The sequence below is a fragment of the Platalea leucorodia genome, assembly GCF_965183815.1.
Source record: "Platalea leucorodia genome assembly, chromosome: 1".
NCBI lineage: Eukaryota > Metazoa > Chordata > Aves > Pelecaniformes > Threskiornithidae > Platalea > Platalea leucorodia.
In genome coordinates this window covers 76643084-76656951 of record NC_138823.1, presented here as the reverse complement: position 1 = coordinate 76656951, position 13868 = coordinate 76643084, and the positions used below count along the sequence as shown (strand labels likewise).

At 54.6% G+C, this 13868-nt stretch overlaps 1 protein-coding gene across 2 annotated transcripts; it reads left to right on the top strand.

The window, feature by feature from the left end:
- Nucleotides 1-7761: 7761 nt before the first annotated feature.
- LOC309597217 (fidgetin-like protein 1) lies at nucleotides 7762-13240 on the top strand. 2 transcript variants are annotated; one of them, XM_082326422.1, is made up of 2 exons: nucleotides 7762-7816; nucleotides 10667-13240. In XM_082326422.1, the coding sequence occupies exon 2, from the start codon at nucleotides 10675-10677 to the stop codon at nucleotides 12754-12756; it is 2082 nt and encodes a 693-aa protein (XP_082182548.1). In that variant the 5' UTR covers nucleotides 7762-7816; nucleotides 10667-10674; the 3' UTR covers nucleotides 12757-13240. The 2 variants fall into 2 exon arrangements, with proteins under 2 accessions (XP_082182548.1, XP_082182549.1); XM_082326423.1 differs by lacking the exon at nucleotides 7762-7816 and adding an exon at nucleotides 9496-9544.
- The last annotated feature ends 628 nt before the right edge of the window (nucleotides 13241-13868 follow it).

The following is a 13868-nucleotide window of genomic DNA, read 5'->3' as shown; positions in this document are numbered from 1 at the left end:
TGGTAGCACTGTTCAGGCCCCATCTAAGCAGGCACGCGCAAACGCTGTTGTCACGGTCTGGGCCACCACCGTGTCGTGGCACGCGTGCTGCAGGAATTTGGTCAATGAAGTCAGGGCTTCGAGACTTCCCTCATCGCACAGCCAGGACGAGGGGGGGAGTGAGCGCTAAATGAGCGCTAACCGTCCTTCTGGCAGGCGCTCTGCTTTCTTCTCAAGGGTTTGCTTTTAAAACAGCCCTTTTGTCAAATCTCAGCAAATAGCTTATGCGGGCTGTAGGTTTTCACTTTGATCGCTCATAATGAGGCCTCTTAAAAGCTCCTTCTTGAGAGCTTTGTCAAAAGCCACGTGCTACCTGGTATTGTGTATTTTTCACCAAGTTGTTATTATAAGCAGTGATTACTTGAAAATAATAACCTGTAAGCTAGGTTCTGTGAAAGAGAGATGCGATTTCTTTTCATGGCTACCATTCTGCTTACTGCCCTGTGTCATAAGCCTTTGACAAAATGTGCTAAGAAACGTGACGGCAAAAACGCTACTCTTTGTTTCTCACATTAGCTAACATGCAAGAAATTGCAATCAAAATAGAAACGAAGAGAAATAACCCCCCAAATGTGCTGTGGTGCCCCCCCAGCCATGATATTCTTCCCTTAGCAGTGGCGCATGGCATATGAAAATATTGGAAACCAATTAACCTTCAGAGAAAGTCAAATAACACGTACGTGACACAAACCATTGATGTCTCATCCTGTCGAAGGCAGGTCAAGAGGCGAAATGAAAGTCAGAAGCAATATCTGCCTTTAATTGAAGTACTTCTGCCATTTTGAAAACATAAATTCCAGACCGTTATTTCTATGTGAATAAGAACAAAGCAAATAGCTACTCCAACAAAAATAACCTGTAGGATCCATTTCTACACTTGCATTTCTTGTAATCTCTTCCTTTTACTGCTCCTATTAACTCTAAAGCACCTTGGACGACTTGCACAATCATTCAGCTTTCTTCCGCCGTCCCTTGCAAGCGTACTTCCTACATTTGGGAAGCCGCAAGGAGACCATCAAACATGCAGTTTCATGAAATTAAGCTTATAGCTCATAGAGTAAATCCAGGAAAATTCCACTGCAGTGAAGTGGAGTTGCTTTGGGCTGATGTGGCTATAATTGGAATTAAAATCTAACTAATAAGCACTGGAAAAGAAATGCATGAGGTAAGGCAACACCAGACTGAACATCGGAGGATTTGGGTGGAAAGCCTCTCCGTGGAAACCAGAGCAGAGGCGGATGATGCTCGCCTGCGTGAGCCTCACCCTGCTGTAGAACAGGGACGCGCACCCAGACCCAGGAGGGGTGAAATGTTCCCAACAGCCCAGAATTAGACACAGGTCCCCTCGAGGCATTTGTGGGAAAACGTTGCCAAAACTGACATGCAATTAAACATTTTTCAGCGTATGGGCATCAGTTTTAGAAGCGGCTCTTGTCCAGACAGCAAAGCTCCTTTTGGCAAAGAATTTAGGATCAGGGTTGATTTAAAATATTGTAAATGCAGTAAAAGTTACTTTATTTTTGTTTTCAAAGAAGTGACGTAAGTAAGTCTTCTAATAAACAGCAGTGACAAGACCCACAGAATCACATTTCCCCGTGGCCAGCCCAGTACAGACATCAGAAATTCACAGCTCTAGATTTTCTGAAATTCTGGGATGACTTGAAGATGTAATTGGTGAAGGCCGCCTTAGTATTCAGTCTCTCATACCCCCTTTTCCCCATGTGGTAATTCCTTCGTAGACTATTAACGCTAGGTCACCTGAAAATGAAATCTGGGCTATGTAATCAACGCAAGAACAAAAGTGGTGAACAGAACATTTTTGAAAGAAGATCGTAACTGCGGTTTCTGTTCTGTGGCTTTGCAACGTATCTGTAAGCGAGAAATACTGTATTTATGAATAGTTAATACGTGAACCTGGATTTATTGTGCCTTGTCTGCAAAAGCTAATACAGTCTGTGCCGAATAATACTGTTCGATGTTAAAAATATTTACAAAATCTCCCAGTTGTACTGTAGTAGAATATCTGCATCTCCAGGGAGACCGCACGGCTACTAGAGAAGGAGGGGAAAAAGTAACTTTTCAGTAACCGTACGTATTTTTTTTAAACGAGTAGAGTGCTAGTACAATACCTACATTCTTAATAATAATGATGACAGATTCTAAATATATTTTATTCATGATGGTGAAATATCAACAAGATATGTATTTATGAAAGTGTTGCTAATATATTTGAGCTGGTTTTGGCTGAGATGGAGTTCATTTTCTTCACAGTAGCTAGCATGGGGCTATGTTTTGGATTCGTGCTGAAACCAGTGATAATAACAGTGTTGATAATCAGGGATATTTTAGTTACTGCTGAGCGGGGCTAGGCCATACCGTATGGCGTCGTGCTCAGCAGATAAAGCTGGGGGAAGAAGAAGGAAGGGGGGGACGTTCAGAGTGATGGCGTTTGTCTTCCCAAGTCACCGTTACGCGTGATGGAGCCCTGCTTTCCTGGGGGTGGCTGAACACCTGCCTGCCCATGGGAAGCAGTGAATGAATTCCTTGTTTCGCTTTGCTTCTGTGCGCGGCTTTTGCTTTCCCTATTAAACTGTCGTTATCTCAACTCACGAGTTTTCTCACTTTTACTCTTCCAGTTGTCTCCCCCATCCCACTGGGGGGGAGTGAGCGAGCGAGCAGCTGTGTGGTGCTTCGCTGCCTGCCGGGTTAAACCACAACAATATTATACTCTGAACTGCATTATAATTATGAAATTTCTAATTTTCTCTTGCTTTTACATATAACATTCTCCTCGTGGTTGTTGGTTGTTTTGTTGTTGTTGTCTCCTGTAAGGATACCATATCTGATGAGTAGTACTCACATTACAGTTGCCTTACAACAGCAGTCTAAACCTTGAGACATGCGTAAACTCGAATCGCTCAAATAGAGGAGCAAATGAGAAATAAAACTGAGAACCCTGAAAACCAGGGTGGTGGGGGCAGATTAAAGAATAAGAATAATAATTACAGTGTCTACGTAGCATGTGTAGAGCCAAATGGAAAAATAATCAGATGCTTAGTGCTTTTTTATTATGATTCGTGAGCTGTCGAGTTCCTTTAAAATCTGTATCCAAAGCCTGTTAAACAGACACGTAGGCTTTAATTGGCAGCGTTCGCTAATAAATGGAAACAAAACTATGACTATTGTCTGTCTGTGCTATTAAGCAAGCTTTGCCCGTTTTATTCATGCCAGACGCGCTGTAAGGGGTCCAGCTTCCCCACTCAGGTCCCGCCAGTGCCCTGCTTTTCACCATCGGCGACTGTTTCTCAATGCGTTCTTCGAACAAGTTGCTTTGCCGATGAGAGCTCCTGCGGGAAGTTTCCTCCTCAGCAACACGAGTCTGAAAAACGCCCGGCCATAACCGGGGCCGACGCCGACCCTTCCGCAAAGTTCTGCACGGTCCTGCAGCTGTGCCTGCCACTGGAGCCAGCCGCCCAACTTCGGCTTTGGTTTGCCGCTCGGGCGCAATCAGGGCGGACAAGGCAGCGGCCCGTGTCATTAGCCCTGCGGCCCGTGTCATTAGCCCTGAGGCCCGTGTCATTAGCCCTGTGGCCTGTGTCATTAGCCCTGTGGCCCCTGTCATTAGCCCTGCCTCGCTGCAGCCTCTGCTCCCGAGGGGGGCTTGCAGCTGCAGGCTCCTTCGCTCCCTGCCCCTGTGCAGCCCGAGGGAAATCGGGCAGGCACGCCCCGGGGGAAGTCTGATGGCAGCAGCGTTGCCAACTATAAATGTTAGCCCAGTTTGGTCTCGGATGATAGCTTGCGTAGTAGCGTAGACAGTTTAATACGCTGTCTGCACTAACGGTGTAACAAGCTTGACGTATAGCAAAAGCCTGACAGTAACTGTAAGGGATGTCTCTCACGGGAAATTAAATGCTCGCCCACACAGACGTGACTATGGTAATGCCAGAGGTTTAACGGCAGCACCGTGCGCTAAGTTGCATCTAGGTTGGTGCGCTAATTTCAAAGTGGGTTGCTGTGATCCTGTGCTCCTCCAGCCCCCTCCGGACTGAGGAGTGACGGGCATCCAGAGGGCCTTCTCGCCGAAAGGAGAGACACAAACAGCGGGGCATGCTGACGGGAGGCGGCCACCCTGCCGTTTCAGGCAGCCACCGAGCTCGACACGGGAGGAGCCGCAGCGCTTTGGCTCCTGCAGCCACCGAGCACACGTAAATGCCAGGGCACACCTCCTCTGCCTCTCAGGAAGGGTTCTTCTCCATGTTGCCCGTTTAAAGAATCACAGAATCATAGAATCGTTTGGGTTGGAAAAAACCTTTAAGATCATCAAGTCCAGCTGTTAACCTAGCGCTGCCAACTCCACCGCTAAACCATGTCCCTAAGCACCACAGCTACTCGTCTTTTAAACACCTCCAGGGACGGGGACTCAGTCACTTCCCTGGGCAGCCTGTTCCAGTGCCTGACTGCCCTTTTGGTGAAGAAACTTTTCCTAGTATCCAATCTAAACCTCCCCTGGCGCAACTTGAGGCCATTTCATCTTGTCCTATTGCTGTTACTTGGCAGAAGGGACCGACCCCCACCTCGCTCCAGCCTCCTTTCAGGTAGTTGTAGAGAGCGATAAGGTCTCCCCTCAGCCTCCTCTTCTCCAGGCTAAACAACCCCAGCTCCCTCAGCCGCTCCTCACAAGACTTGTGCTCCAGACCCTTCACCAACCTCGTTGCCCTTCTCTGGACACGCTCCAGCACCTCCATGTCCTTCTTGTAGTGAGGGGCCCAAAACTCAACACAGTACTCGAGGTGCGGCCTCACCAGTGCCAAGTACAGGGGCACTATCACCTCCCTCGTACTGCTGGCCACACTATTCCTGATACAAGCCAGGATGCCATTGGCCTTCTTGGCCACCTGAGCACACTGCTGGCTCATGTTCAGGCAGCTGTCAACCAGCTCCCCCAGGTCCTTTTCCGCTGAGTGGCCCTCAAGACACTCCTCCCCAAGCCTGTAGTGTTGCATGGGGTTGTTGTGACCCAAGTGCAGGACCCAGCAGTCAGCCTTGTTGAACCTCATACAGTTGGCCTCAGCCCATCGATCCAGCCTGTCCAGGTCCCTCTGCAGGGCCTTCCTACCCTCCAGCAGATCGACACTCCCACCCAACTTGGTGTCATCTGCAAACTTACTGAGGGTGCACTTGATCCCTCATCCAGATCACCAATAAAGGTATTAAACAGAACTGGCCCCAGTACTGAGCCCTGGGGAACACCACTCGTGTCTGGTTGCCAACTGGATTTGACTCCATTCACCACAGCTCTCTGGGCCTGGCCATCCAGCCAGTTTTTTTACCCAGCAAAGAGTGCGCCTATTCAGGCCACGAGCAGCCAGTTTCTCCAGGAGAATGCTGTGACAAACGGTGTCAGAGGCTTTACTAAAGTCCAGGTAGACGACACCCACAGCCTTCCCCTCATTCACCAAGCGGATCACCTTGTCACAGAAGGAGATCAGGTTGGTCAAGCAGGATCTGCCTTTCATAAACCCATGCTGGCTGGGCCCAATCACCTGGCTGCCCCATGCGTGCCACCCCCCTCCTTGCTTCCCCAGGAATCGAAAACTCTGTTACTTCATGATCGCTATGCCCATGACGGCCTCCAAATGTCATGTCACCCACAAGTCCTTCTCTGTTTGCGAACAGGGCGCCTTCCCTAGCTGGCTCCCTCACCAGCTGCGTCAGGAAGCTATGTATCTTCCACATGCCCCAGGAACCTCCAAGACTGTTACCTTTCCGCTCTATTGTATTTCCAGCAGCCATCTGGTAAGTTGAAGTCCCCCACGAGAACAAGGGCTAGCGATTGTGAGACTTCTCCCAGCTGCTTACAGAATACTTCGTCGCCTCTTCATCCTGGTTGGGTGCTCTACAGCAGACTCCCACCAGGATATCTGCCTCATTGGCCTTCCCCCCGACTCTTACCCATAAACACTCAACCCTGTCGTCACCATCATTAAGCTTAGACAGTCAAAACACTCCCTCATGTACAGGGCTACCCCGCCGCCTCTCCTTCCTTGCCCACCCCTTCGGAAGAGTTTATACCCATTCATTGTAGCACTCCAGTTGTGCGAGTCACCCCACCACGTTTCCGTGACGGCAACTATGTCAGTTTTCCTGCTGCACAGCGGCTTCCAGCTCCTCCTGTTTGCTGCCCATGCTGCGTGCATTGGTGTAGATGCGCTTCAGCTGGGCTATTGCTCCTGCCACCTTTTTGGGGGGGGAGAAGCCCCAAGTCCTGTCACCATTCTCAGGCGCTTACGTGGTTTCTACTACATCCACAGCCCGTGCGTCTTTGCTGTTGCATGGCTCTCCATCCCCTGCCTCTGCTGAGACAGCAGACCAAAGGACTGTCATCCCTCAGACACTGGCATGTCGCCCCCAGGCTTATCTCTAGCGAGCCTGGTTTTCTTCCTTTCCCCCTTCAAATCTCCTTTAAAGCTCTTTCAATGAGCCCTGCTAACTCCTGCGCAAGGACCCTTTTCCCGCTTTGAGGCAGGTGCACCTCCTCTGTCGCCTGCAGGCCTGCAGGCCTGTAGCCCGAGCCATGATCAAAAAACCCCAAATTCTGCCGCTGACACCAGGCTCGGAGCCAGGTATCGACCTGCTGGCTCTCCCTGCGTCCTCCCTCATCCTTCCCTGCAACTGGAAGGACAGAGGAGAACGCCGCTTCTGCGCCGGCCCCCTTAATAAGCAGGCGTCCCAAGGCCCCGCAGCCTCTCGTGATCGCCCCCGACTCCTGGCTGCGACCTCCTCGCTGCCCACCTGGAAAATCAATAACGGAGAGCAGCCTCCGGGCTGCACCGGGGTAGGAACCTTCCTCTCCACGCCTTTAACCCGGGCCCCGGCCGGCACCGGGCTTCCCGGGCGGCGGCTCCGGCCTGCGCGCCGGCGGGCACAGAGCGGGCCGCGCCGGGCAGCACCGGGTCGCCACCGCCCCATCCCTCGCGGCGCCGGGCCCGGCCTGGCGGAGAGGGGACGGGGCCCCCCCCGCGCCCCGGGCCCCTCTGCCCGCCGGGCCCCTCTCGGGAAGGCGGGGGCGACTCCCGCGGCCTCCGCCTCTCTCTCCCCGGCCTGCCCGCCGCCCGCCGGAGCTCTGCCACCAGGCGGAGCGGCTCCTCTACCCGGGCTCCGCTGCCGACCGCGCCGGCCCGGGGGCTGCTCGCCCCGGCGACCGAGGGCCGGGTCGGGCCACGCCGCGGTCGGCTCGGCGGCGGCCTCCTGCTGCCGCTGGGAGCGGCCCGGGCCGGCGGCAGACGCCGCAGCGCCTGCCGCGCTCCCCGGCCCCGACCCCTCGCCCGCTGAGGGGGGCCCCGCCCCGACCGGACCCGCGGCCCCCGCCGCCCCCCGCGGCCCCGCCCGCCCGCGCTCCGCTCCCGGGGGCGGGGCCGGGGCGGGGCGCGCGGGACTCAGCGCCCGCCGGCGCGCGGCGGCCGGGGCGGGGCCGGCCCGCCTCCCGAGGCACGGACCCCGCGCCTATTGGAGGGCGCTCCGCAGGCGCAGCCAATAGGGAGCAGGCAGGCCGGCGCGCGGGCCTCGCCCCGTCCATTGCCCCGGCGCGCCCGAGCCGGTGACGCCGGCGCCGCGAGCGCTCCCGCCTCCCGCTCGGCCCGCGCTCCCGGCGCTGGTTGGCCGCGCCTCCCAGAGCCCCGCTGCCCGCTCGGGGGCGGGGACGGGGCCCGGGGCGGGGCCCGGGGCGGGGCGGAGCGGGCGCGGGATCCGCGGAGGCGGCGGGCGGCGGCCCTGGCCGGTGGGTGTGCGCGCGGGCGCGCGGCGGGAGGCGCGCGGCTGCCGCGGCCGCGCGGCGGGTGCCCCCCGCGGTGCCTCGCGCTCCGAGGGGCGCGCGGCGGGCCCGCCCGTTGGCGGCGGTTGGCGGCCGTTGGCGACCGTGGCGCCCCTTCCCCCCCTTCCCCTCCCCACCCCCCTGCGTGAGGGCCCTCCCTGCGCTTCCGCGGCTGAGCCCGCAGGGGCGGCCCGCCCCGCCCCGCCGCGCCCCGGCGGTTCCGAGGCGGGGGGTCCCTTCGCCCTGGTGCGGAGGGGCGAAGGCCGCCGGGGAGGCGTCGGGGCGCGAGTCTCGGCTTCCGCTCCCCCGCTGCGGTGAGGGGGGTCGGCCCGCTTGAAGCTGCGCCGGTGGCGGCTCCTGAGCTGAGGGGCCCTGCCCGGGCCTCGCCGGCGGGACGGTGGCGGCCCCTGCGCGCTGCGCGGCCGCGGAGAGGCCTGAGGCGTGCCCGGGCCGCTGGCGTGCTTCCCTGCCGCCCTCCTTGCCTGTGGGCCGGCGGGCTTGCCCCGTGTGCGGCATGGGTATGCGTGCTCCCGTGCGGGTGTAGGGACGGCCAGCAGGCCTGTCTGTCGGGTGGTGACTTCCCCCTGCGCCTGCTGAGGCTCAGCACTCGCGTGCCAGAAATCCGTTACTGGCAGTGCTTTGGTGAAGCCCCGCCGTTGGACGCTTACGTGAAAGCCTGGTGCCCACGACGTCGAGGAGCAGCTTGGGCTGGTGAAGAAGGACGGGCTGCCCGTGTGCGCGTTTGGCTGGCCCTTGGGGAAGAATCGTGAGGCTGTGAGGACAGCTCCTAGGAATTAGGATAGGGAGCAAATATGATAGTAGAAGATGCCGAAGAAGAAGAATCAAACGGAAATTTTAAACCAGCTGCCACTGTTCGCTTATTGTGACCTTCCCTCAGAGCTGTGAAGGTGATCGCTAGTCTTTAGGAAGTGGTGGCGAACTTGAGATTTTATATTCTGAGTGCTGTCAGTCTATGGAAATACTTCATGGGAGCAGATCCCAGCTACTGAACCTCTTCCGAGCTTGGCTTTTACGTTTCGTAAGATGTCTTTGATTCAACAGTTACATAAAGGTTATGTGCACAGTGACGGTTCTTTAGTACGTTGTTCAGTAGTTTAGAGAAAAGAACGACAAGGCCGCAGCCCTCCACCTCCTGTTCACCCGTCGCGCAGCTGCAGAGGGGTTATGGCGGGAATGTGCACCTCATTCGGTAGGCGCCAGTTAGACTTCTCACGGTACAAAAGTTGACAGTCGTTTTTCAGAGGAAATCTTATTTTTGTGGTGTTTTATTTGGAATTGGCTTCCCATGTAAAGGCACTGAATGTGCAGGGAAAAGATGTTCTGGCTTTTCTAAACAGCTCTACGAAATTGGGCTGAAGTCCAAAAAAATCCCAAACAAAATAATTTATCTCATTGTTTTATTACGTGCGTAACCCCTCCTGCCATAGTCGTATTGTGCTCTCTGTTGTCTTACGCTGGCGCAGGAGTTTTTGAGAGCAAAGAGAGAGGACCCCCCCCGCGCACCCCGTGTTCCTTCAGGTCTGTCTCCCCAGTCTTGCACGTACATTGCGCCTGCACAGTAATCGGCGCTCATGGAGGGTCTGTAGCTGGCTCAGAAGAAGATTGCAAGTTGACTCGTGCTCTGTCGGAAGGGGTGCAGACTATGGACCTCCACTTCAACAGGTTGTGTTTCAGGTATTCCCTGTCTGGAACGTCCCGGTGCATATTGAAGTTAGAAAAAGAGGAATTAGGATTGGATGTGTTGCGGTCACGTCACAGACGAGACGTATGCCCCTTATGGACAGATGAGACGGTTGGAAGTACCGGGTGTTAGGAGCTTCCTGCAAACCCTGTTGAGGCTGTGGTGGATTCCTCTAGTTTGGCTTGCGCCTGTGTCTCTTCTGAAACGATGAGTTCTTGCCGTGACCAGAAATGTCTCTGCGCCTGGCACGTTGCAGAGAAAGCCTTCCCTGAGAAGCCATCGTAAACATGAGCACACCTTTTCAAGGCTGGCAACGTGCTCCTTCCTAGCCAAACGTCATCTTTCCTATTTCTTAAACTAAAAAATTGCTGCAGAAATTCCGCTTTCTAAAGCTGCGACACAAGCATCGCTTTAAATACACACGAGCTTTGTTTCTCTGAAATAGAAGACGGGGAGGTTTTAGTATGTTCTGAATGGAAGAAATCGTTTTGAACATTTGCTGTGAATCTGCAAACATTTTCTTGATCTGAGAGTTTACTAAATTCAGGCTTGTTCTTTCCACTTTTACCTCCCCTCACAGACTTCACGTAGAGTTTTATCTACGAGCTTCATCGTTGCATTTTTTTTTACCATCACGGTAATAAATTTTATCATTCTGACAGTGATGTGTAACCTGTCCTCCTCTGCACTGTGCCATGTTCTGTCCAGTAAGAGCGAAAGCACTGGTGATTTCATTTAACAAGGCCAATTTTTGTTTGGCCATCTGTTGCCGTTCTTTGCAGTCTGCTTACCTCCCAGGAGACCTCTGGTGAGAAGCAAACTGTCTCTCTCTTTTTTTTTTTTTTTTCTTTTTTTTTCCTCCTTCTTTTCTTTCTTTGGAGAAGGAAGGAGAGAGAACCTCCGTCGAAATGGCTTTCCACCAGAAAGCTGGTTGCTTTTTGGAAACGGTAAAGTGTCCAGACTGGCTGGGTAGCGCACAGGATCTGCTGTGCTCTTTCTCTCAATTAAAATAACGTATGCTGTCGTGTGTGTGCGTCTAGGAAAGGGGGAAGGCAGCCAAGGCAAATAGCTGTGCGGTGCATTTTATAACAGCAGGTATTTTCTGTGTGTTGCAGTGTCAGTGATGGAGACCCCCCCCCAGAGCACGGTGCACCTGAGCGACTGGCAGAAAAGTTACTTCGCTGTTACCTCTGGCGCCTGCACACCCGGCCAGAAGGCAGACGAATACCGTGCCAAAATCCTGCGTATTCAGTATGCATGGGCAAACTCCGAGATCTCCCCGGTCTGTGCTGCCAAGCTGTTTAAAAAATACGCAGAGAAATACGCTGCGATTATTGACTCTGACAACATAGAGACTGGCTTGAATAACTATGCTGAAAACATTTTGACTTTGGCAAAGTGTCAGCAAAACGACAGTGACAAGTGGCAGTCTGCCTTGACAAGGGATAACGTGTTTGAATTCAAGTGTGTGCAAGAGAGGATGCCGGCTGGCAAGAGCTCCCAGAGCTCTCGGGTGGCGCCAACAGGCGCCTGCGTACTCGCTGATAACGGGGTCAGCGCCTCTGCCGCGCCGGGGCTTCCTCAGCTCCGTATCTTCAGCAGTGCCGGAGGGACGGAGCTCTGTGCTGGCTCAGCAAAATGTGCAAGTCGGGGAGCAGATCCCCTCGAGCATCCCTCGTCTTCAAAGTGCCGTCAAAGCAGCGTGCCTCCTGTGACCAAAACTTCGGATGCGCTTCCTGCCTCTTCAGCCTCCCTGAACGAACAGGTTCGTGCAGGTTTGCAGGCGACTCCGCTGTTTGGAAGTACAGAAGCGGCGAGTCGTCGTTCTCTGAAGATGTCGAGCAGCTGTCGCGATGGGCAAAATCCGCCTCTTTCCAGTCAGTCAGCTGCACCTGCGTGGTCCGCGAGCTCTGGAAAAAGAAAAGCGTTTTATGGTCTGGCTGAGGAAGGCAGCGCGAGCGCGGTGGTTCCGAGCCTTGCTCCGTGCCAGGCTTCCATTAGGACAGAAGCCAGTAGTTTTTCAGGGACCGGAAGGAGAAGTGAGGAGGGCAGTGTTCCTGGTTTCAGAACTGCAAGAGAACAGCTGTGGGTGGACCAGCAGAAGAAATCTCAAAACCTCCCCCAGCGTGCCCCAGTCTCGTCCTACGGAGGTGTAAAAAAATCCCTGGGCGCAGGCAGGTCTCGGGGTCCCTTGGGCAAGTTTGTTCCTCCGGTTCCAAAACAAGAGGGAACTGAAAACGGAGGCGCCCAGCGTAAACCTCACGCAAGAGGACCGACAGAGCCGCCGCTGCCTGTAGACGAGCGACTGAAAACCATAGAGCCCAAAATGGTTGAACTGGTGATGCACGAGATCATGGACCACGGGCCTCCCGTCAGCTGGGACGACATTGCCGGAGTGGAATTTGCTAAAGCCACCATCAAAGAAATAGTGGTCTGGCCTATGCTGAGGCCAGACATCTTCACTGGGTTACGTGGCCCTCCTAAGGGAATTCTTCTCTTTGGCCCCCCTGGCACTGGCAAGACTCTCATAGGCAAGTGCATCGCGTGCCAGTCCGGAGCGACGTTTTTTAGCATCAGCGCCTCTTCCCTGACTTCCAAGTGGGTAGGCGAGGGGGAAAAGATGGTCCGTGCGCTGTTCGCCGTGGCGCGATGTCAACAGCCAGCAGTGATTTTTATCGACGAAATTGATTCTCTGTTGTCTCAGCGCGGAGATGGGGAGCACGAGTCGTCGAGAAGAATAAAAACTGAATTTCTGGTCCAGTTGGATGGGGCAGCGACCTCCTCCGAAGATCGTATTCTAGTGGTCGGAGCAACAAATCGACCCCAAGAAATCGATGAAGCTGCCCGGCGGAGGCTCGTGAAGAGGCTGTACATTCCTCTTCCGGAAGCCTCTGCTAGGAAGCAGATTGTCACCCGCCTGATGTCAAAGGAGCGCTGCTCTCTAAACGAAGAGGAAATCGAGCTCATAGTTAAGAAATCGGACGGATTTTCTGGGGCAGACGTGGCACAGCTCTGCCGAGAAGCTTCCCTGGGCCCCATCTGCAGCCTTCAGTCCACGGACATTGCGACCATCATGCCAGAGCAAGTACGGCCCATTGCTTTCCTGGACTTTGAGAGCGCCCTGAGAACCGTGCGGCCCAGCGTCTCCTCGAAGGACCTGGAGCTGTACGAAACCTGGAACCAGACGTTCGGCTGCGGCAGATAGTCGCATCCTAGCGGCGTCACTGAAAGGTTTCTTGAGCCCTGCCACGTATTAAGCCCGTGATAGTTTAGGGTGTCTGCAGTTGTTTTTGTTTCTGTCTTGGAACTAAATCTTCCCGTGTTGTGCAGGCAGACGCCTAGGCCCTGGCCTGGGCTTTAGCCAACTGAAAAGGCCGTGAGAAGCTGCTGGTCACGACATGAGACATTGCTGAACCCAAGTAGCAGAGCGAGAAGCTGACAAAAATTACAGACGGCTGCTGGGGAAGGTGGCCGAATTTCCCTGACGGTTGAGGGGAAGCTGGTCAGACCTCGCATAGAATTGAAGGGAGCACTGGGGGCACCTTGCAGGGCCCGCTGTGCTGTATCAGTGGCGCCATGCGAGGCTGAGGGGACCCAGGCGTGATACCAGAAGTACCGGTTTTGGGCAGGGCTGTAGCGAAACTGGGACTGATGGGGAAGAGTAGTTGGGGGCGCATTGTCTGGGAAGAGACGGGAGCAGGGGAAGGAACGAGTCAGGGTGGACGGGGGAAGATGCGAAGGGCGGATAAAGGGGGACGGTCTCCTGTAAGCTGTGCTCTTGTCTGACAGTCCTGCGCCAGCCCCATCGCTGCAGTCTGTCCCAGCTGCTTATTAAATCCTTTTTCTGATGATTTTCTGCTTGACCTTGCTTTCTGTGCTGTGCCTGTGCCTGTGGGCGTGTGCTCGCAGGAGGCCTGGGCACCTGCAGCTGGAGCAGAGGCCCTGGGTCATGGGGGCTGTAGGGTCTGAGGGCCAGCCATGGGCTAGCCGGTGTGTTTAGGGCCAGGTGCTGCAGGGATCCCGCTGTGCGTGCAGGCTTCACGAACAAAACTCACCAGCAGACTTGAAGCTGGGCTAGCTGGCAAGTAGGAGTGATGTGCGGAAACAGACTCCACAACCCATAAGGTTGTAAAGTAGGTATGTTTATTCAGCGCTGGGCAGCACGGGGGGTCATCCCGCCAAAGTCGTGCGCGCACACGTGGTGGCTTGTCGTGGATTTATACAAGAAAGTGTTACATATACATAAGGTTTCCCAATACGCCTATACATATGCATTACCTGTCCCTGCTTCATATTAAAATTAGCCCCCAGAGGTCA

What these genes read in the sequence shown, in the direction of transcription:
- LOC309597217 (XM_082326422.1), top strand. Translation starts at nt 10,675, where the DNA reads ATGGAGACCCCCCCCCAGAGCACGGTGCACCTGAGCGACTGGCAGAAA.